Genomic DNA, 20,847 nt, shown 5'->3' with positions numbered 1-20,847 from the left:
CCGTAAACAATTAAATGCTGCTGGATTAGGAACAGCCGCAACAAATGAAATAAGAAGTAAAATAATTCCAATCATGACTAATACATTCCAGTTTTTTGTTTATTTTTTTTATTATTTGTTATATATTTCAAATTTTTATTAAAATGTTGTATTAAAAAAGATTAAAATTTTTGTTATGAGAGTCTTATAATAAAATACTCCCTTTACTAATAAAGTCATCATTGATTCATTAATTTTTAATACCTCACTCTTTAAAGAAAATAAAATAATAACAAGAGAGAATGTATGATGTATTTAGTATTAATTTAATTAATATAACTAAAAGACACATTACATTAATTTAATATCTTCTTTCTTTTTATTTCTTAATATTATTTTATATTATTTTTTGTATTTTATTATGATCTTATTTTGTATTTAATTAATGAAATGAATATAGTCATTTATTTTTATGTTGGTTTGTTTATTTATTTGATGTTGTTTTATTAAAAAGTATGTATTTATCAATTAGATTTTTTATTTATTCTATTTCATATTTGTGAATTAAATCATTTTGTTGTTTATGAAGTGTTAATTGATGAAAATATGAAATGATAATACTTTATCTATTTTCATTGTTTAATCTTGCTTCAGATTCTAAATCATTGTTTATTGATATATTTTTTTGATTATACTTGGTGAAAATTTAAAAGATATATTAATTGACTGAAAATTAATATTTAAATCTACTGTTTTATAACGTTTTTCATGTGATTAGTTAATACTTCTCATTATTTTCTTCATGTTTAATGTTTTGCACGAAAATGAGCAAAGAAAAATGCATCTAAATAATTTACAAAAAAAGAAAAATGACGCATAATATTTAGAATCATTAGAATTTTCCATTTATTATATTTCGCTCATAAAATAAATAAAAAATATGATAAATATAGAATATGTAAATATTTATGTTTATATTTTATAATCATTTATATTCATTTTGTATGAAATATTAATGAAATAAATTATTTGATGAATCATATTTATTTTTATTATTTTATTCTTTTCTTTATATGTTATTTATCTATCGTATTTTTATATATTTATTTTTATATTTATTTCTCTGATTATATTATTTATATCATTGTATTCTTCTTATTATCTCTATATTATTATATTATTCTTATTTTATTATTTTTATGTTTATATTATTTAGATTTTCTTATTGTTATTCTTTTCTATTTAGTTGTATTTGTTTATTTGAATATTCATCTTTATCATCTTTTATATTATTATCATTTATATCTATTTTCATTTTATATTTATTCTCTTTTGTTTTATATTAATATTAATTTTATCTTTTATATTTTGATTTTATTATTATATCATTGATTATCATTTCTCGTTTTATTTATCATTTATTCTTATTATTCTTTTGTTTTATATTCTATCTATGTTATATATTCATATCATTTTCATTTATATTTTATCACTTATTATATGTTATAATAACATAACACATATGATTGATTATATAATAAACATCATGATGAAATTATACATATAAATAATAAACATAAAAAAGAGTAAAATATTTTTCATTAATAAAATAATATTAATCATTTTACAACATTAAATTAGACACTTTTATTTCATATTTCTAATTTTTACAATAAAAATACACCATTTTTTATTTCTTCTTTTCTTCTTTTATCATCTCTTTTCTTTTATTACTTTTTATATTCTTTATTATACTTTCTTTTTATTCTTTTTTATCCTTTATTCTACTTTTTACTTTATTTTTATTCTTTTTTATTTTTCTTTCTCTTCTTTTTCAATTGTTTGCTTTTTTCGTTGACTAGAGTTAGAATGAATTACTATATCAACAACACATCAATAAACTATTATTTATTGAGTCTATGAATTAATAGATATTACTTAATAAAAGAAACATTCGATAATAAATCAATTGAATAATGAATAAATAAGAGTCCTAATGAACAAGACAATAAAGCATAATAGAATAATAAATCATATTCAATAATCCATTCAAATATCAAAAATATCAAAGATTCTTCTCATTCAAAAAGTACTAACTGTGATGAAACTTCTTCTCAAATTAATCAACAACATATAACGTCATAATTTGAATAATCATTTTGCAACAAACAATTTTGAGAAGAAAGAGTCATGACAATGTTTGATGATGTTAGGATTATTGTATTAATGATAAATAACTATTTATTTGCTAATCTTAATGAAACAAACATAACTTGGTCAAGATGTGTTGTTTCATTCAAAAGACTAAACAAAGACCAACAGTCAATATAAAAGGGATTATCTAAATGAACATCTTCTATTAATATACCACCAAAAAACAGAAGTGTCAAATAACCACGAAGAAAGAAGTTTCAAGAAAAAGATAATGAATGAGAAGTTCATAAGAGTATAATTGTTCTGAATTGATGATTTAATAAGAAATAATATTTATTTCATTACTATTGCAATGATTCAAACACGAAGATAATACAACATTCAGAAAATCAAAACATAAAGGTTAGTATAATCATGTTTAATTAAAAGGATATAATGATAAAATAAATAATAATAAAAATGAAGATGAATAAACAAGAAACAAGAAGATCAGTATGAATAAGAAAAAGAATGAGATGCTGAAAAATAAAGAAAACGACAAAATAAAAAAGATAACAATGAAAATAAGTAAAAATGAGAAAACCAAAGAAATAAAGAAGAACAATTGAAATGATTAAGCATCATCAACAAGTGACATAACTAAGTTAAGGAATTTAGCAAAAACAGGTCTATTAAAATCACCTTGTGCTTGTTTAAATCCATGTTGATAAATCGTTCTAATTTGTCCAAGATAAGCAGCACAACCAATAAATTGAGGAAGTTGAATCTTTTTAGAGAACAAACCTTTTCCACATAATTTTGTAATAACTTGACATGATTTAGTATTAAGATCAAATCCAAGGTCAGGAAGTGCAGTTTGAATCTCTTTTAAATCAAGATTTCCACTTTTATCAACATCATATTTTCTAAAAACTGATGTAGTTAATTCAACAAATTTCATCATTGCAAGATACTCATAAAATGAAATAGACCCTGAAAAATCAACATCAAATATTCTCATTAAATGTCTACATGTTTCATCATCTAATTTAACTCCATTTGGCCATCTTGCACTCCTTAATTCAGTAAGTTCAAGTGTACCAGATTTGTCTTTATCGACTTTAATAAACCAATTTTGTAAATTTCTAAATTCTGTACCTGAAATTGAACATGCTAATGGAAACCACCATTCTTTCTTAATATTTTCATCAGCTTGATATGTTGCTGTAATATTTTGTACTATCCATGCATCTGCAGCTTGTTGTATTGCAAATAATGACATACCCACTTAAATTTCTTAGTGAAATTCTTTATATTATGAATTTATCCCTATTGTATCTCTTGGCTCTTTTAGTGTCTCTGCATTGTGTTTTTGGTGGTTTTGTTTTTAGACCTACAACAAAATGAATGTCAATTAACTGAGAATGTGTTGATGAGGAAAGACAATACATAATTGCTGTTCATCAGATGGATAATGAAATAATGAAAAAATAAAAATGACGTTTATTTTGACTCACAAAATAATAAAAGAATGAATTAAAAGATTTGAAAAATACAAACAATGGAATTACTCTTAGCAAAGTATGGAAAAGAAATAGCGAAGGAAACAATAGAAGATGTGTTTCAACGATGCAATGGAAATATCGACTTTTGTCAACAACAAATTAGTGAGATGTTAAGCAACAAAATAGGAGAAAGAATAAAAGTGCAAGAAGAAAAGAAAGAAAAAATTGTGTCATACCATACAATCCAACAAAGTCCAATTAACACACAACCCATGGCTAATTTGAACAAATTTTCAACGAGTCATTATACTATTACCCCACAATCACCCCAATCCAAAGTACCAATTGCTCCAAAAACACAACCAATTCCTTCATCTTTATTACCTAAATTTTCTAATACCCCACCTCAAGAAATTAATCCACCAATACCAACAATACCAACAAATACAACAATTCTACCAAAACCAATAATACCAACAAGCACTCCAATTCTTCAAAAACCAATAATACCAACAAATCCTCCAACTCAAGAAATTAATCCACCAATACCAACAATACCAACAAGCACTCCAATTCTACCAAAAACAACAGTAAACCCAATCTATTCAATACCAATATTTCCTATTTACCCAACACCAACAATAAATAATATAAAAAGTCTAATAAAAGAAGAAATAAGATATTTACCAGAACAACCTATTATCATACCTAAAGCAAAAACAGAAATAACACCGGAAAAGACAAATGAAATGACAACAAAAAGAGCACAACCTATTCTTCAAACAAGTGACAATAAAAATGAAGAAATAAAAGACAGTAATAATGTTATGGCAGTAAATTTAACAGGAACAAAAAGGTTATTGACAGACATAACATCAACTCGAAATGAAGAAGAAAAAGAAAAGGATATTGAAAAATTAAAAGAAGAAAATAAAACAATGAAAACAATGATACAAGAACAACAAAGAGAAATTAATCAATTAAAAGAAAGAATTGAACAATCCAATCAATTAATACGTCAAATACTTCAAATATTAACTAAATAGTTTTTATTTAATGATTAATGGGTTGCATAATCAACACAACCATCATCAACACTACAATCATTTTCATCATCACTTACACTAAATGAGTCAAGAAAAAGATTTTGTGTATTAATTCCAAAAAACATATCAATTGCACCAAAATCAATATTATTTAATGCTTCATGTAAATAACAATGAAGATTTTTTCCACCATTTTCAAGAAGATCAAACATTCTTTTCTCTTTAATTTGTTTTTTCCATTTAAAATGACTTAATGGGATATAATTTCTAGTTTCTTCAATAATAATACCATACCGATTAATACAATGTTCTAATTCAAATTCAAATATTGAATTAGAAAGAAATTGATTTTCTTTAAATAGAAATGTATAGTGAATATTAATATAAATTTCTTCTTTTCCTTCATTTCGTTTGATTTCTTTAATATGTTTTTCAATGTCAATTAATGATTGAAGTATATCAATTTCTTCTTTAGTCACTTCTAAATTTCCCATTAATCCAACTTCATTAAATACTTCAATCCAAAAATTAGAAATTCCACATTCTTGTATTCCATCATTTGTTCGATGTTTTGTTCCATTAATAATTGCTCTTCGAATTTTAAGTATTTCTTGAATGTCTTTTTCACTTTCTTGCTCAAGTTTTAAACATTCAAGTTGATATTCAATTTCTTTTTCTCCAATTTCTTTATCAATTTTTTTTAATTCTTCTAAGTTCTCATTAACTTCACCACCAACTATATCAATATATTCATCAATGTTTTTACTTAAAATGACTTTATTAATTTTATCTATGGAATGAATTGACATTTTTCTTCTTTTATTATTTATTTTTTTGGAGTTTTTTTATTTTTCTTATAATTTCTTATAATTTCTTATAATTTCTTATAATTGTTGTGGTGTGTCATCTTTAATAAGAATTGACTCTTTATTCTTTCTCTTTAATACAGAAATACCATAACACACTATTGAAGCACCCATAAAATATCTACAGACACATTTTGTTTTAGCTTTATTAAGGACATTCATTAAATATTGTTGTTCTGATGAATTTGATTTTATCCAATTTAATATTTCAATTGTGATATTATCTAAATCATTGTCTGGAACACTCCATAAATTTCCACACACAAGAGGAGAGCCTGCTTCAAGATAATCAATTACTAACCCAGATGGCTCAAATTCACCTTGTTGGTGAAGTTCAGCAGAGTTACATCCCATTAGAAGTGCAATTCCACACTTCTTTAATGTTTGAATTTTTTTTCCATGAATAAATTGTTCTCCACTTCCATGACCACAATATAACATTATATCATTTTCATATAATCCTTTTAAAATATCTTCCTCTTTTGGGATTTGATTAAAAACTCCATTCCATTTCAATTCTTTAATTATTGGTAATATTTTATTTTGTGTTTTAGTTAAATCATGTGTTGGATTAAGAATATAATATCCTCTTTTTCCATTAAATAAAATTCCTGGAATTGTGTCATTGATATCTTGTATTTTTGTACTTAGAAATGGTTCGATTGCTGGGATTCTTGTAATCATGATATTATCAAATGTAGGCATTGATTCCCATGGAAGACAATGTAATTGTTTATCAAGAATTAATAAAATACTTTTATTTTCTATTTCAATTGTTTCTTCTAATTTAACATTTTTAATTTGATTAATTAACATTTCCATGACTAATGGTTTAATTTCATTTCCTATTACATAATTAAGACATTCTACAATTTCTTCATGATTTAATCTATTAATTTGACTAATAAGTAAATACAAAATATCAATTTCTATAATTTCTTTATTTGTTATATTTTTTATTATTGAATATAAGAGATTATCATAATATTTTGTTCTATGATAATTTCTTGGATAAAATATAATTCTTAACCATCCTAATACTTTCTTTTCTAATGAATAACAAATGTCTTTAATTCTATTATCAATATCAAATACTTTTCTCCAATGTTGTCTTTTCTCATTTTCTGTCATTTCTTTTCCTTTTATTTCACTAAAAATATTTTGAATTTCTTTTTTGATTATTTCTATTCTTTCTATTTCTTTTTCAATTGCATTTTCTTTTCCTTTCTTTATTATTCTTCTTCCATTAATTCCATTATATGTTTTGTTTATATTACTAATAACAATAGCTTTTTCTATTTCATCTATTGTCAAACAAATAATTGTCCATTCTTTTGGTAAATGTTTATCAATATCTTTAATTGTTGTATTTTCTTCTATTCTTATTCCATATTTTGTACTTTCTCTTTGTCTATATGTAATTCCAATAGACATTGCATGGTAATAACATTTCTTATTATTTAAAACATTACACCTAAGAATATTATGCATAATACAATGAATAAGTGTTGGTTCACAATACTTTTCAGCAATTGAAAGTGCTTCTTCAAATGTTTTAAGTCCTTCTTTCTTTTCTTCATTTTCTAGTTGATTAATACCAATTTGATTTAAAATACATGCTTTTGTTATTGGTGAATTAAATGGTGATTCTAATAATGTTTTATATTCTTGAATACTATTTGTATTATTTCTTGTATTAATCTTATTTAGTTTAATTATTTTATACAATATTCGATTTTTGATTTCTTGATATACTTCTGACATATTTCTTGGTTGTTTATTTCCTTTTTCTACTTCTTTTTCTATGCTTGTTCTTTGAATTTTTCCTTTTAAAGATTGTCTAACTAAATACTCTCTTTGAGTTGAATCTCTTAGTATTAAAGGAAATGGTTCAATGAGATTTTCTTGAAGTAATTGGTCTATTATTTCTTTTGCTACTTGATAATATTCCATTGATGTATTATAATGTTTTGTTTTTCTATATAAATCTCCTAGTTCCATGAATGTCATTATCATATTTCTTTTAACTGAAACGTATTTTTTAATTTTACTTGAAATATTATCTATTTCTTTAAACTCTTTTTTGGCTTCTTCATAATTTCTCTTTTTCATTTCTAATTCTCCTTTGTGTGTTTTTATTTCTATAATTCGTAGCAAACTTCCTGTTTCAATTCCTATTTTTTCGGCTTCTTCATAACACATCATTGCTTCTTTATATTTATTTTTTATTTCAAACATCCATCCATAGTTTAAATATGATTCAATTGTATTTCCAATAAATGAATATATTGTATAAAAGAATATTCCTTTCTTTGTTTTAATTTCTTTATTTCTTACTTCCGTTATGCTTTTCATTAAACAAAGTGTTTTTTTCCTATATTCAATTCCTTTATTATATTCTCCTATTTTACAATAATATAAACTAATGACATCTTTCAGTTTTGTTTCTATTACAATTCTTTCCCATTCTGTACTTCTTTTCTTAAAACTCTCATTTTCAACTAGTATATTTATTTCATTAATTATATTATTAATATTTCCATCTTCTTGATGAATCCTTTCAATACCAATTCTTATTTTCATAATTAAATACATAATATAATTCTTCTTTACTTCTTCTTCTTCTATATTCATTCCTTTATAAATCTTTTCAATTCTTTCATTTATTATTTCCCCACTTTTTATATATCCCATTGAAATATAACATTCTATAACTTTTAAATAACAACTGATTCTTTCTTCATTTGTTATTGAAATCTTTGTTATTATTTCTTTGATGTTTTCAACACACCTTAATTGATTTGTTTGATCTCCATACATTTCAAATAATGTTGTTACAATAATTATCAATGGTAATATTTCCATTTTGTGTTTATTAATTTCTTCTTCACTGCATTTTTGATTAATTGTGCTTAAATATTTAAGTGTTTTCATTAATTCAATAATGTCTTCACTATTTTTGCTTTCCTTATTATAAAGACTTATCACATATTTAAAATAATAACACTTTGCTAATGTAATAAGAATATTAATTGCTTGTGTTTTATTAAACATTTGTTCTTCTTCCTTCTTCTTAATTTCTTCAATAATATTTTCTATTCTTTCTTTTTTGTTTATATCATTTTCAATAATTATTTCATAAACTTGAAATCTAATTACTTCAAATGGTAGTATATGTTTTTCTTTATAATATTTTTGCATTTCTTGACTTATTCTTTTTATTACTTTCTTTTTATTTTCTGTTATATTATTTATTATTCTTGGTTCAAATGTAATTCCAATATCCAGTAGTTCTATAATAGTTTTTCTTGCTATTTTACTTCCACTTCTTTCTAAACTACTTAAAATCTCTTCTACACAATATTCTGCTTCTACCGTTCTATTCATTATGTCATCTATTTTTTTCATTCTCTTCCATTTTTCTATTATTTCTTTATCTTCCAATTCCTTAATTCCTTCTATTAAATTACCAATTCCTTCTTCTTCTCTTCCAATTGCTTTTCTTGATAACATTACTATTTTTTCTGCTTCTGAAAGATGTTTATCTTCAAACTCTTTAAATGTTGTTTTCTTGAGTGAAAAGAATGTATTAAGAACAATAATTGCCTCAGAGTATTTTTTTTCTTGATATAATTTATATCCAGTTTTATAAAAGATATTAAAAATTTCTGTTCCTGTAATATTAAGTATTCCTGAATAGCATCTATAAATTCTTGTTATTTCAAGAAGTGATACTCTTTGATATATTGCACTTTCTGTTATTCTTATTAATATTTTTCCAATATATTTAGGTACTTCAAATTTTTCTATTATTTGTGCAATAAAATATATTTCTTTTGGTGTTTCTCTTGGTATAATTTTATTAAACTTAATAAGATATTCTTCAATTATATCACATATTAACCTCATCATTTCAATAACTTTCTCATTCACTCTTTTATTATTATTTACTATTTTATCTTCCTTTAAACATAAACTTATTTCATTAAGTAATTTTTGAATGTCTGTTAATTCAATTTCAAAATTATATACTTTCCATAGACTGTTTGGATTTGTTGTATCTCTTGGAAATTCACTTAAAATTGAATTACTTTGTTCAAGATATTTCATTGTTTCTTCTTCTTTCTTTCTTTTCATACTTTCTATTACTTCAAGAAGATTATAATGAACATAAAGTAGTGCTTCATTGCTATTTCTTGGTGTGGTGTATCTCTGAACAAGTTCATAATATTCGTTCTTTGTACCTTTAATTCTATTTAAACAACAATAAATAAATGAAATGGCAATTTCATCCTCAACTTTCATTTTTGCCATTTCTTGTCTGATGAAATTCAGCACTTCTCTTCCTTGTTCTTTTTCATAAGAAATCATTTTAAATGAATAATTAAGTGTGTTGTTGTGTTGTACCATAATCAACATGTCAATTAAGAGAATCCATATGTTATTTTCATGGATGTTATGAGTGATGGTATAATTGAATATTTTCCTAACAAGACTGCCAACCAGTCGCTGGTAATAATCCTCCTCCATTCGCTCAAACTATGTTTTTGAGATTATCAATTCATTTGTGTTATTTAATACAAAAACTAACTCAAAAAAACAATAAATAAAGGGAAGGATGGAAGATACAAGAACAATGCTTTATGAAATTTATAAACAAGAATATATTGAATCAATACAAAGACTTATTAAGAGAAAAGAAAAAGAAGAAGAAGAAACAAAAGAACTAATGAAAAAAGAACAAAAAGAAAGAGAAGAAGAAATAGAAAAGAAGGAATATACGTGTGATATATGTTATTCAGATATACAAATTAAAGATATGTATATATTTGATTGTGGACATAAATTTTGTTTAGATGTTTGTTTTAATATAAAAAGAAATAAAGAAATAAAGAAAAGAAGAAATAAATAAATAGTGTTGTTATGAACATATTCATGAAAAAATCTTTAGTGGGATTGTCAAAGTAAGATGTCCAAAGTCTATGTGTTGTCATGACATAACATTTGAAGAAATCTACCAAATTATAAGAAGACATCAACCAATAGACCAAGAACTAATAGAACGATATGAACGATTTAGTGTTCAAGAATATTTAAAAAAAGAAAACAATTGTAGGTATTGTCCACGATGTGGTACAGGTGTAATAGGAGATCCAAATACACCTGAAATTGAATGTCAAAATGAAGAATGCAAAAAGAAGAAAATCAAATTTTGTTTTAATTGTAAAGAAATATGGCATGAAGGATTAACATGTTCACAATATCAAGAATGGAAACGAATGAATTGTGAAGCTGATAAAAGATTTTTATCATGGGCACAAAAAAATACAAGAAAATGTCCAAAATGTAATGCAACAATAGAAAAAAATCGAGGATGTAATCATATGACATGTGCTAATTGTGGGTATCAGTTTTGTTGGTTATGTATGCAAGAATATACTTCTTCTCATTTTAAAAATGGAAAATGTAAACAATATTCATAAAAAAATTCCTTTTTATTCATTTTCTTCTTTTTTCTTTATATTTATTTATTATTTTTAATCCAAATAATCTAAATCATTTGGAATACCAAGTCCTTTATTTAATTCTTCAATTGGAACTGATACTCTTTCTTTTGCATATGTTTGAATCATAAAAATTCCATCTGTCCATCTATTAGCTGCTTCTTTACTTTTTTGAACTTGTTCTTTTAATTTTTTAATCATATCTGGATCATTTTCTTTATAAATTTCTAATTCTTTCATTATTTCTTCTTTTCTTTCTCTTAATCTTTCTACTTCTTGTTCTTTCATTTCTCTTCCTTCATCTCCTCCTCGTTCTCTTTTTAATTTCTCATTCTCTTCTTTAACTTCTTCAATTCTTTTGCAATTCTCTCTTATTTCTTGTTCTAGTCTTTCATTCTCAACTTTCTTATTAACAAATTCTTCACTTGGAAACCCCCAAAAATATACTGACGTTCCTATCTTTTCTGAATGAACAATCCCATCATCAACAAGTTCTTTTAATACTTCTTCTACAGTTTTACTAACAATCCCTTTTTCTTTTGGTGCGATTTTTTCTAATTCTTTTATTAAGTATACTTCTCTTGTTTCATTAAATAGTGCTTTCAGTCGTTGTCGTTTCTCTTCTTTTGACAGTGGTTTATTTCTTGACATTTTTTCTTTCTTATTCTTGAGTTTTTGTTTCTTTTTTCTTTTATTATCTTTGAACCAATGACAAAAATTATAATCATTTCTCAATTTCTTTTGCTATTGAAACTAGTTCTTCCAAAAATTCTTCTGCTTCTTCTATTGTAAACTCTATAACTTTTCCCTGTTTCTCCTTTTTCCCTTGAATATGTAGCTGTAATTTCGTCTCTTCAATGTTTGCCATTTTGTCACTTCCTAATGTCACTGAAACTCTCCAGTTAATGTCTTCACACTCAATTCTTTCTATTTCCATTTGTTATTTTCCAGTTATTTCCTTTTTCTTTTCATGTTTGTTAGTATTTTTCTTATTTTAACTTTTCTACCTTTTGTACTTTCATTTTTGTCTTTGTTCTTGTGCTTTCTGTTTGTGTCAATCTACTTAATTTGCTCAAACATCATTAACTGTAGTTCTAAATGAATCATTATTTGTGTTTTGACTTAACCATGAATCAACACCATCATTATTCAAATAAATATAGCACTGATAAAAGAATAGTCAGTCTTGTATTAGATTTGTAGCAAGAAAACAAGTGAAAATTATACATATTGTCTTTATTCGATATTATGGATAATGAATAATCATGTAATCTTCATGAAGGGTAGAGAGTGAGAAAAAAACAAGACATAAGTTGTGTATCTTACGGAAGAGAAAGAAAATGAAATAAGAGACGAATATTAAGAATCAAATAAGAATGGAAGAAAAAGAACAATTTCTACGCAGAGTCATTGAATTAGTTCATAAGAAAGATGGGACAAAATGTATTGACTATGACCCTAAAGAAAAAGCAATCCGAGTCATTAAACCACAAGAACTTAAAGAATGTTTTGAATGGGATATTAATTGTCAAAACATAAAAACATTTTGGAAAAGAATGAAAAGATATGGATTTAAGAAGAGAAGAATAGGAGGGATTGATTATTTTATTAATGAAATGTTTGACCCGAATGACTTGAAGTATTTAGATGATAAGAGACAAATCAATGAATTAAAAGAAATCAATAAAGAAAAAACAAAAGAAGGATATGAAACAATAAGAAAAGATAATGAATGTCAGAATCAACAGATATTTGATGAAAGAAAAAATAATGTTTCACCAATTATGAAAACCAACCCAACACTAGAATCTAATGAAAATGAACAAGAAATCAAACAACAAGTTTATAATGAAATAGTTAAGAAAATCAAACAAATATTTACAAAAGAACAAAATGAAACCGATAAACAAAAATCAGATGAAATAATACTTCATGAAAAAGAATATTTGACTATAAGAATTAATCAAATAAATGAAAGAATGAATATAATAGATAAAAAAATTCATTATATAATGAATTGTATGGCAACATCAGAAATAGAAATGTTAAATATTTGTCATCTTGTTGATGAAATAACACAAAACCATAGATTTGGATAAGACTATTTAATGTCTATCAACCAAAACAAATTAATACAACTGCAATTATTTCTTCTTTTTATTACTTTTTAATTTAATTATTGTCATTTTCTCTTTTCTTAATTGAATTTTTAATTTCATTCATAATTTTATCAGCTGCATTATTTTCTTCTTCTTTTTCTTCTGTTGTTTTTGTATATTGTTTTTTTGTTGTTACTACTTCAATTATTTCTGAGCTATCAACAAGACAATTTTGAACTTCTTCTTCTTGCACTTTAGGTCCTATCCATGTAACGATTGTTGCAACTACTTGTGTTATTGTTTCCATTGGATTTTGAATAAATTGAATTGGAAAACTAAGTGTATCTATGACTTTTTCTCCACATCCTAATTCCATAAATTCAATAACATACTCTACTATCTTTGGTATTAAATAGTCTGATTCTCCTCTAATCACATAGTCTGCATAATTATCAAATCGTGTTGTTGTTTTATTAATATATGCCACTGTTGCTGAATTCATTTTTGCTTTTCTTGGTAATGCATTTGCTGGCATTACTTCTAATGAACTTCCAATCTATGTCTTAAGTTTTTTATTCTCATCCTTGAATTTATAAACAAACCACTAAAAATACATCCGATGAACTTGCAACTTCAAATGCTTTTTCAAACTTTTCTTTTTCTAATTGTTCTCCAAATAATACTACATCTAATTTAATCAATCCTCCACATTTTGGACATCTTGGAATATCAATCCATGGAATAAGTCCTTTTGGAAGTACTACATCTGCATTCCCTTGATACCCACATTTAATACATTGACATATCTTTCCTGTTCCATGAAGTTCAATTACTTTTCTACTTCCTGCTAGTTGATGTAAATTATCGACATTTTGTGTAATTATTTCTTCCAATTTACCTATTTCTTCTAATTTTCTTAATGCAAAATGTGCTTTTGTTGGTTTCTTTCCTTCCGTGCAGTTTCTTAGTTCATTGCACATTTTCCAAAACATTTCTGGTTTATTAACAAAATTCTCATAACTTGCATACACCTTAGGTTCATATCTCTTCCACATTCCATTTCTTGACCTAAAATCTGGGATTCCTGCTGAAACTGATATTCCTGCTCCTGTTAATACAACAAGACGTTTTGATCGTGAGATAATTCGTGCTAATGACTTGCATGAAAATTCAATTTCTTCTTCACTCATTTCTGACAAAAATTCCTCCATCTCCTTTTTTTCTGTTTTTTTTCTTGTTTTTCATTTTTTTTTTATTTTCTTATTTTCTTTGCATTTATTTTGAATTACTAAATCAATAAACTTTACAATTATTCATAGAGTTTTTTATTCTTGAAAATTATTCTTTGAACCCCTGCTGTTACTCCTTCATATTCTATCAAAACACCAATGACTTCTCTTTTAAATCTTGGATTCATTCTAATATATTTAAGCATGTGAATAACAAGACGTGTTACAAAAGGGTCATTTGTTATTGACACCATTGCATCAATTCTCTGCCATAACACCATGACAATAAAGTGATAATGTGGGGATTCTGACATAATTCTTGTTAATTCGGATTCACTTAATATGTCTCTTCTTGCTGTAATATTATTATATTTGTCTAGTGGTAAATTCATTTGTTCTCTAATAAGTACAGTAAATATCACAGAATATTCAGGAAATAAAGGCATAAATGGGTTAATAAAGAATGGGTGTTGATAATATATTTTGTGAAGTTTATTCATTATGTTCATTATATCTTTACCATTTAGTCTATCTTCTTTAATTCTTATATTTGTTAAATATAGTTCATTCACTATTTGATAGAATTTTGTTGGGTTATAACATAACAACCATACAATTACAACAAGTTCTTTTTCTCCATATTCTTTCATTTTGATTGTTTTATAAAATTCTTCACTTGTTAGTTGTGTAACTTCTTCCCATAGTGTATGGAATTGTATCATTATTTTCATTTCATCTAAACACTCTATTTCTTGGTCATTATTAGATTTCATTTCAATATTATATGGGTCTACACTTATTTCTTTATTAAGTTTTATGTCTGATGGAATTATGATATCTATGGAAGAGTATTTGAAATCCAATAATGATGGAAACAACCTCGAATATTTGTAGATATTTTCTATATCACCAACGTTATAAATTTTTGTAAGAATACTATTATGTGCTTTTATTGGGATATAATCTAACTTATTAAGAAATGTCGTTAATAGTTGTTGTGGTAATTTGTGAAGAGTTGTTTCAAAAAATCGTACAAAGTCTGAAAATAATGAAATACAGTGATTCTGTTTTATATCATACACTGATAAGAGAATTTTCATTGTTTTTATAAATATGTCTTTTTCTTTGAAACACATTTCAATGTCTTTACTAATTCGATTTAATACTTTTGAACATCTTTTAATTCCTACTTTATGACTTGTATTTGTTATATTTTTGATATTTGGATTAATCATTATTGATAATGAATTGTTAATTATTTTAAGAATTATTTGTGTGTCATTTTGAAAATTATATTTCATTTCATCAAATGTGGTTGTTGAATAATATTCGTATAATGCCAATTTAAATCTCTTATTATGTTTGTTTAACAAATAAAGAAGTGGAGATGATAATGGGTGATATAATAAAGGTAGTATTAAATAGTACGTCAGAAATTGATAATCACTTTCTTTTAGTTTATTACTCTTTTCAAATAATGGATATAATAAACATCTTCCTTCTTTGAATATAACATTCCCAATTATATTAAAAATACTATCAACACAATATAATTTCGATATTTCTTTCATAATGTTTTGATACTTTAAATTAATTATACGAAACAGGAGTTTTGAAATGAATGTTTTGATAAATTCTTCCATTTCTTCTTTCACTTCTTTATTTTCTTTATTTTCTTTCTTTAAATGTGTTTTACAACTTCTTGTTTCTCCTTTGTAATACATTCCACATTGACACATCACTATTTTATTAACTTCTTTTGTTACATGGTTTCTATGGTATGAAAAGTCAAAACATCGACAGCAATATTTAACTTTCCCTTCTGAACATGTTAAACAAGTGTAATACTTTTCAACAACACTTAAACAATATTGTGAATGGGATGTTTCAACTATGTCTTTATATTTCAGTGTTGGGTCAAAGACTTGGAGAATGGAATCAATTGGTTCACCATTAAAAAGTAAGTCTAAATAAACATGAATGTTTTTTATTGATGGAATTTTCATTTTTGTTTTTTAGTTGATGTCATTGTAATTTTAACATCTAATTCATCAACCACATTTTATTGTTGGATTGTGTGGTTGTGTGTTTTCTCTTTTTATATTATATGACTTGGTTTATTGCTTGACAGATTGCACTGATTTTCCTTTGTTGAATTGGTTAAAAACATCAATGACTATTCAACGATGTTCAAAAAAGAACAAATTAATAAAGAAGATAGATTAGAAATAATGACATATGAGACAGAAGGTAAAATATAATTTTGACATATTCATGTTGGGATTGAAACAACTCTTTTATTGCGTTTATTAAAAACAGTGGATTAATGAATAATATTATCAACAGTCAAATTGAATTTGAAAAAAAAAATAAATGTCAATATTAACCATAAATGTTATGACTTTAATTGAATAAGTTGAAAGAATAAGATAATAAATATAATGACTAATAGTCAGAACGTTACATCAATTCAAATTTATTCAATGAGTTGTTCATATATGAATTGTTGAAATGGTTTAGATGTTAATTAAGTGATGAAAATAGTTTGTTTTGAATGATATAACAGAGAGTTATTTCTTCACCATAACGCTCACATAAGATTAGAAAACGTTTATTGACTGTATTAAATTCAATAGTTATAAAATGATGAAACAAATACAAAACATATATATTTAATAACACTATATAATGAAATTTATAATAGGAATATGACTAAAACACTCTGTTATTTTGCTCAATAGATGAAACAAACCAATAGACAGTTAAAATGTAATTATGTTAATATGTATATGAATATTTCTATTTGTAAATAACCAACGAAAAAGACAATTAAATTACATAAAAAGAATAAAAAAAAATAAAAAATACCAATAACATTGTTTGTAGTTTGTGTTTTCTGAAGTAAATTGAGAGATGTTTAATTCAAAAACATTAAATAAAAAATAGATATAATTAGTTAATTAAGTGTTAATAGAATATTCATCTATTCTTCCTTGCTCAGTAAAGACTAATCCAATTACTGAGTTGTTTTTTAAAAAAGAATAATCTTTTTTGTTTACTCTATTCTTTGGGTTTGTCTATGAGCGTAAGAAAAGCACTTCTTTGCTTTATTTCTTCCTATTAAAATGTCTTTAAACTTCTTTCAGTTTATTTCTTCTTTTTATTTTCTTCTTTGATTTTTGCTTTAATTTTAATAAATTTTATTTTCTCTTTTTTTCCTTTATTTTATGAAAGAGAGAAGAAAGCATTTGATTACCACTATAGTATTATGAATAATTCCTTTTAGTCTTAATCACACTTTAGCAAATCCTTTTCCTTTGATAATATATACTTCTTAATCCTTCTTAATTTCTTTATTAATAAATACCAAACCTTAATTAAAAAAAATAGATATAAAAAAGAATAGAAAAGTTTTTGATAAGAAAGAAGAAATAAATAGGATAAACGAAAAAGGTTTAACAAAGAATAATTAAAATCTTCTTCAAAAAAATGTTGAAATAGATTAGTAGATAATGAATTGCTCCGTATTAACCATTTGCTTATTTATCATCATCGTTAGTGGATCATATAATATGTCAATTATTCTTCTCTCTCATCCAAAAAGAAGACCAGAACTAACAAGATCAATAAGAGATTTAGTCGAAGCACTGAAAGATGTTCCAAAAGGATTGAATATTAAAGAAATTGTGATGGTTAAAGGATGTGTGAAAGGATGTAACTTTAAAGAAATGGATGATGCCATCGAGAAGATAAAAAAAGAACTTCCATATATTCCTGTTAAAATACCAACATATAACTATAAATCTATTGATGGTGTTAATGAGGAGGAATGGGTTCAAGACTCATTGTCTGCAGTTTGGGCAGATACAACTAAACGTGAATGGGAACCAACAACTTACAAAAAACATATGACAGTTAACTTCTTTTTCATAGAGGAATTAAAAAAAGTTTACAATGATAAAAGTACGGATTATGTATTATTAGCAGAAGATGACCAATTATATGAGAAAGATACATTTAAACATATTCTCAAACTCATCCAAACAAGACCAGACAACCAATGTTATGCTAAAATAGCATGGTGTCCTTATAGGTGGTGTTCTCATTATGGACAAAAAAGGTTTACTGCTAACACATCAAAAGACTTTGCATGGGGAGCATGGGGAAATTTAAGGTCAAAAGAAGAATTAGGATTATTCTTGAGGTGGTTAAAATTCACGAGATTCTTTGAATCAGAAGATACATTAGGCTCATTCCTTTGTCAGGCACTTAAAAGAAATATTGAAGTTGATAATGTTTCATATCATTTTGGACATGACAAGACAATTCCAAATTGATGGTATTATTTTAATTTAAATAAAATGAATTTATCATTTCATTGTTTTTATTATAATATAAACATTTTTTTTAGATAAAAATAAAATGTTTATTGAATTTTAATTAAGAAAGTATAATTAAATGTTAAAATTTTATTATAATTAATGAATTGTATTGGAATTAAATTTTTACTACATTGTTTCTAATTAATTTAGATAGACTCATAACCTTTGTTAAAATATTATATGAAATAATAGGATTTTATTCCTTTTATTTTCATTATAATTTAAGTAAATTTATGAGTCATTTGAAACTCGAAGTATTTTTACTAAAAATAAAAGAAGTTATTCAAAAAGCAAAGAAATAAAATAGAATAAAATTTAATAAATGACAGTATTTTTCTTTTTATTGTTTTGATATTTTATTTTTAGAAAAAATAAATAAATTGATAAATAAATTTAAATGTTATTTTCTTTATTCATAAAAATAATATAACTTCCTCTATTAAAAAATTTCCACTTTATATCATTATTTTTCTTTCTTTAATAAATTTCTTACATAATTATTTTGGAGTTTATTTATTAATATAATTTATATTTTAATATTCTTTCATCAGACACTAAATAATAGTGAAAATTCAGAATATTTTGATGGTTATGTAATTGAGGCATAAAAAACACTCTTCACCTCTATGTTAGGATACTATGAATATAAAATGAATTTTATTTTTATATATTATACTTATTTCTTGGTATTTTACATATTCATTGTAGTTTGCCTCTTTTTTACATATTTGAATGACATTATTCAATAAAAAATTGTAATATGGTATCGTGTTTTCTTTATTGAAAAAGAATTGTTTTAAATTTTCAGAGTTATGGTAATTAATTCTAATTAAGTCGAATTGAATTATTGACACTTCCTTTGTAACAATTTGAAAGATTAAAAGAAACAATTAAGATATAATGTGGTGCTTATTTGAATTAAAATCTATTTGTCACACAGAGTAGAATTAAAATGGAAGTATAAGTTATATTTTCAATATATATATTCAGTCTGATATTGTTCAGTTTTGAAAACACACTAAATAATGTTGAATTAATCCATTTCTAATATTTATTATTACCAAAATACTAAAATATTAATTAAATGAAGTTACAACATTTGATTCATTTAAATAATGAAATAGATAAAAAAGAATTAACAAATTAGTTAAATATTTTTATATTTGTGAAAATCTTTATATCTTAAAGTAATGTTTATTTTGATTATTAGTCTATAAAATAAAAAATAATATATAAAATAGAACAACATCATGAAACATCTTTACTTTAATGAAGTTATACTAAATTATTAAAGGATATATTAAGTGGATTGTTTACAAGAGTTAGACTCACAAATAAATGTATCAAATTCTGTGATAATTAAAACAATCTTATTTAAAATCAAAAAGGAAGAAAAGATGATGTACTAAACAAAAGATAACAAAAAAAATGATTAGAAAAATATCTTTAATTCAAAGAATTAGAAACTGTTATAGACATAGGAGCTTGTCAAGGAAGAAATAAATATATTCAACTTTATTGCTTCTTTTTCTTCTTGTCTTTTTTCTAATAAGTTTTCTTTAAGAAAGATGTTCTGTATTGAATATATTAGAAAGAAATAATAAACTAGATTTCAAATTGAACAAAATTGTGGTTAAGATTATTCATTTGATCTTTTAGTTGACAAACAGTATTATTTGAATGACCACATTGTTCTAATAATTTAATAATTTCTAAATTTTTCTGTTTAACTTCTTGGTATTTATGATAGAGAATTTCATATTGTTCCTTTTCAAAAACAAAATCTTCTTTAAATCTTTTCTTTGACTTTCTTACTGTTTCTTTATTTCTGATTCTCTTATCAATTTTTTTAATTAAAAGAATTTCTTGTTGTGATAATGGCATTTCTCTTTTCTTAACTTCTTTCAAATAACACCTAAACTCTATTTTTGACATTTTTGTGAGGATTTTCTCAGGTAATAATCTGGTGTAATCCACATCAATAATCTTTTGGTCAGATAATCGATAGATCTTATAATTAAATGCAGATGCAATCTTGGTCATTTGATAGTGTTGAGATGATTGTTAGTCATTAGATCTTTTCTCTTTATTTTCTCTCCTGAAC

General features: G+C 24.3%; 12 protein-coding genes across 12 annotated transcripts, besides 1 other annotated feature; 4 read left to right on the top strand and 8 right to left on the bottom strand.

Annotated features, from left to right (window-relative positions):
- Positions 1-2,724: 2,724 nt before the first annotated feature.
- Positions 2,725-3,448, bottom strand: EHI_120360 (grainin, putative). The gene has a single exon (XM_001913983.1). It carries the CDS (start codon positions 3,392-3,394, stop codon positions 2,747-2,749), a length of 648 nt encoding a protein of 215 aa, XP_001914018.1. The 5' UTR covers positions 3,395-3,448; the 3' UTR covers positions 2,725-2,746.
- Positions 3,449-3,673: 225 nt separating this feature from the next.
- Positions 3,674-4,663, top strand: EHI_120350 (uncharacterized protein; the record flags this gene model as incomplete). Its single annotated transcript, XM_646024.1, has 1 exon — positions 3,674-4,663. The coding sequence occupies one exon, from the start codon at positions 3,674-3,676 to the stop codon at positions 4,661-4,663; it is 990 nt and encodes a 329-aa protein (XP_651116.1).
- A 14-nt stretch (positions 4,664-4,677) lies between these two features.
- On the bottom strand, positions 4,678-5,472 carry EHI_120340 (nucleosome assembly protein, putative; the record flags this gene model as incomplete). The annotated part of the gene is made up of 1 exon (XM_646025.1): positions 4,678-5,472. The coding sequence occupies one exon, from the start codon at positions 5,470-5,472 to the stop codon at positions 4,678-4,680; it is 795 nt and encodes a 264-aa protein (XP_651117.1).
- A 75-nt stretch (positions 5,473-5,547) lies between these two features.
- Positions 5,548-9,900, bottom strand: EHI_120330 (separin, putative; the record flags this gene model as incomplete). The annotated part of the gene is made up of 1 exon (XM_646026.2): positions 5,548-9,900. One exon carries the CDS (start codon positions 9,898-9,900, stop codon positions 5,548-5,550), a length of 4,353 nt encoding a protein of 1,450 aa, XP_651118.2.
- A 247-nt stretch (positions 9,901-10,147) lies between these two features.
- EHI_120320 (IBR domain containing protein) lies at positions 10,148-11,012 on the top strand (the record flags this gene model as incomplete). Its single annotated transcript, XM_646027.1, has 2 exons — positions 10,148-10,387; positions 10,446-11,012. 2 exons carry the CDS (start codon positions 10,148-10,150, stop codon positions 11,010-11,012), a joined length of 807 nt encoding a protein of 268 aa, XP_651119.1.
- Positions 11,013-11,066: 54 nt separating this feature from the next.
- Positions 11,067-11,684, bottom strand: EHI_120310 (uncharacterized protein; the record flags this gene model as incomplete). The annotated part of the gene is made up of 1 exon (XM_646028.2): positions 11,067-11,684. The coding sequence occupies one exon, from the start codon at positions 11,682-11,684 to the stop codon at positions 11,067-11,069; it is 618 nt and encodes a 205-aa protein (XP_651120.2).
- Positions 11,685-11,742: 58 nt separating this feature from the next.
- Positions 11,743-12,328, bottom strand: EHI_120300 (uncharacterized protein). The gene has a single exon (XM_001913982.1). The coding sequence runs from the start codon at positions 11,968-11,970 to the stop codon at positions 11,758-11,760; it is 213 nt and encodes a 70-aa protein (XP_001914017.1). The 5' UTR covers positions 11,971-12,328; the 3' UTR covers positions 11,743-11,757.
- An 81-nt stretch (positions 12,329-12,409) lies between these two features.
- EHI_120290 (uncharacterized protein) lies at positions 12,410-13,132 on the top strand (the record flags this gene model as incomplete). The annotated part of the gene is made up of 1 exon (XM_646029.1): positions 12,410-13,132. The coding sequence occupies one exon, from the start codon at positions 12,410-12,412 to the stop codon at positions 13,130-13,132; it is 723 nt and encodes a 240-aa protein (XP_651121.1).
- A 73-nt stretch (positions 13,133-13,205) lies between these two features.
- On the bottom strand, positions 13,206-14,322 carry EHI_120280 (NAD-dependent deacetylase 1, putative; the record flags this gene model as incomplete). Its single annotated transcript, XM_646030.2, has 2 exons — positions 13,206-13,688; positions 13,735-14,322. 2 exons carry the CDS (start codon positions 14,320-14,322, stop codon positions 13,206-13,208), a joined length of 1,071 nt encoding a protein of 356 aa, XP_651122.2.
- Positions 14,323-14,441: 119 nt separating this feature from the next.
- Positions 14,442-16,367, bottom strand: EHI_120270 (uncharacterized protein; the record flags this gene model as incomplete). Its single annotated transcript, XM_646031.2, has 1 exon — positions 14,442-16,367. The coding sequence occupies one exon, from the start codon at positions 16,365-16,367 to the stop codon at positions 14,442-14,444; it is 1,926 nt and encodes a 641-aa protein (XP_651123.2).
- A 944-nt stretch (positions 16,368-17,311) lies between these two features.
- Positions 17,312-17,652: a repeat region.
- A 281-nt stretch (positions 17,653-17,933) lies between these two features.
- EHI_120260 (uncharacterized protein) lies at positions 17,934-18,698 on the top strand (the record flags this gene model as incomplete). Its single annotated transcript, XM_643420.2, has 1 exon — positions 17,934-18,698. One exon carries the CDS (start codon positions 17,934-17,936, stop codon positions 18,696-18,698), a length of 765 nt encoding a protein of 254 aa, XP_648512.2.
- A 1,650-nt stretch (positions 18,699-20,348) lies between these two features.
- Positions 20,349-20,678, bottom strand: EHI_120250 (uncharacterized protein; the record flags this gene model as incomplete). The annotated part of the gene is made up of 1 exon (XM_001913981.1): positions 20,349-20,678. The coding sequence occupies one exon, from the start codon at positions 20,676-20,678 to the stop codon at positions 20,349-20,351; it is 330 nt and encodes a 109-aa protein (XP_001914016.1).
- Between the last annotated feature and the right edge of the window lie 169 nt (positions 20,679-20,847).

Source organism: Entamoeba histolytica, genomic scaffold (genome assembly GCF_000208925.1).
Source record: "Entamoeba histolytica HM-1:IMSS scf_1104750518135 genomic scaffold, whole genome shotgun sequence".
Lineage (NCBI taxonomy): Eukaryota > Evosea > Mastigamoebida > Endamoebidae > Entamoeba > Entamoeba histolytica.
Note: the sequence above shows the minus strand (reverse complement) of the source record. Positions and strands in the feature narration are given on the sequence as shown.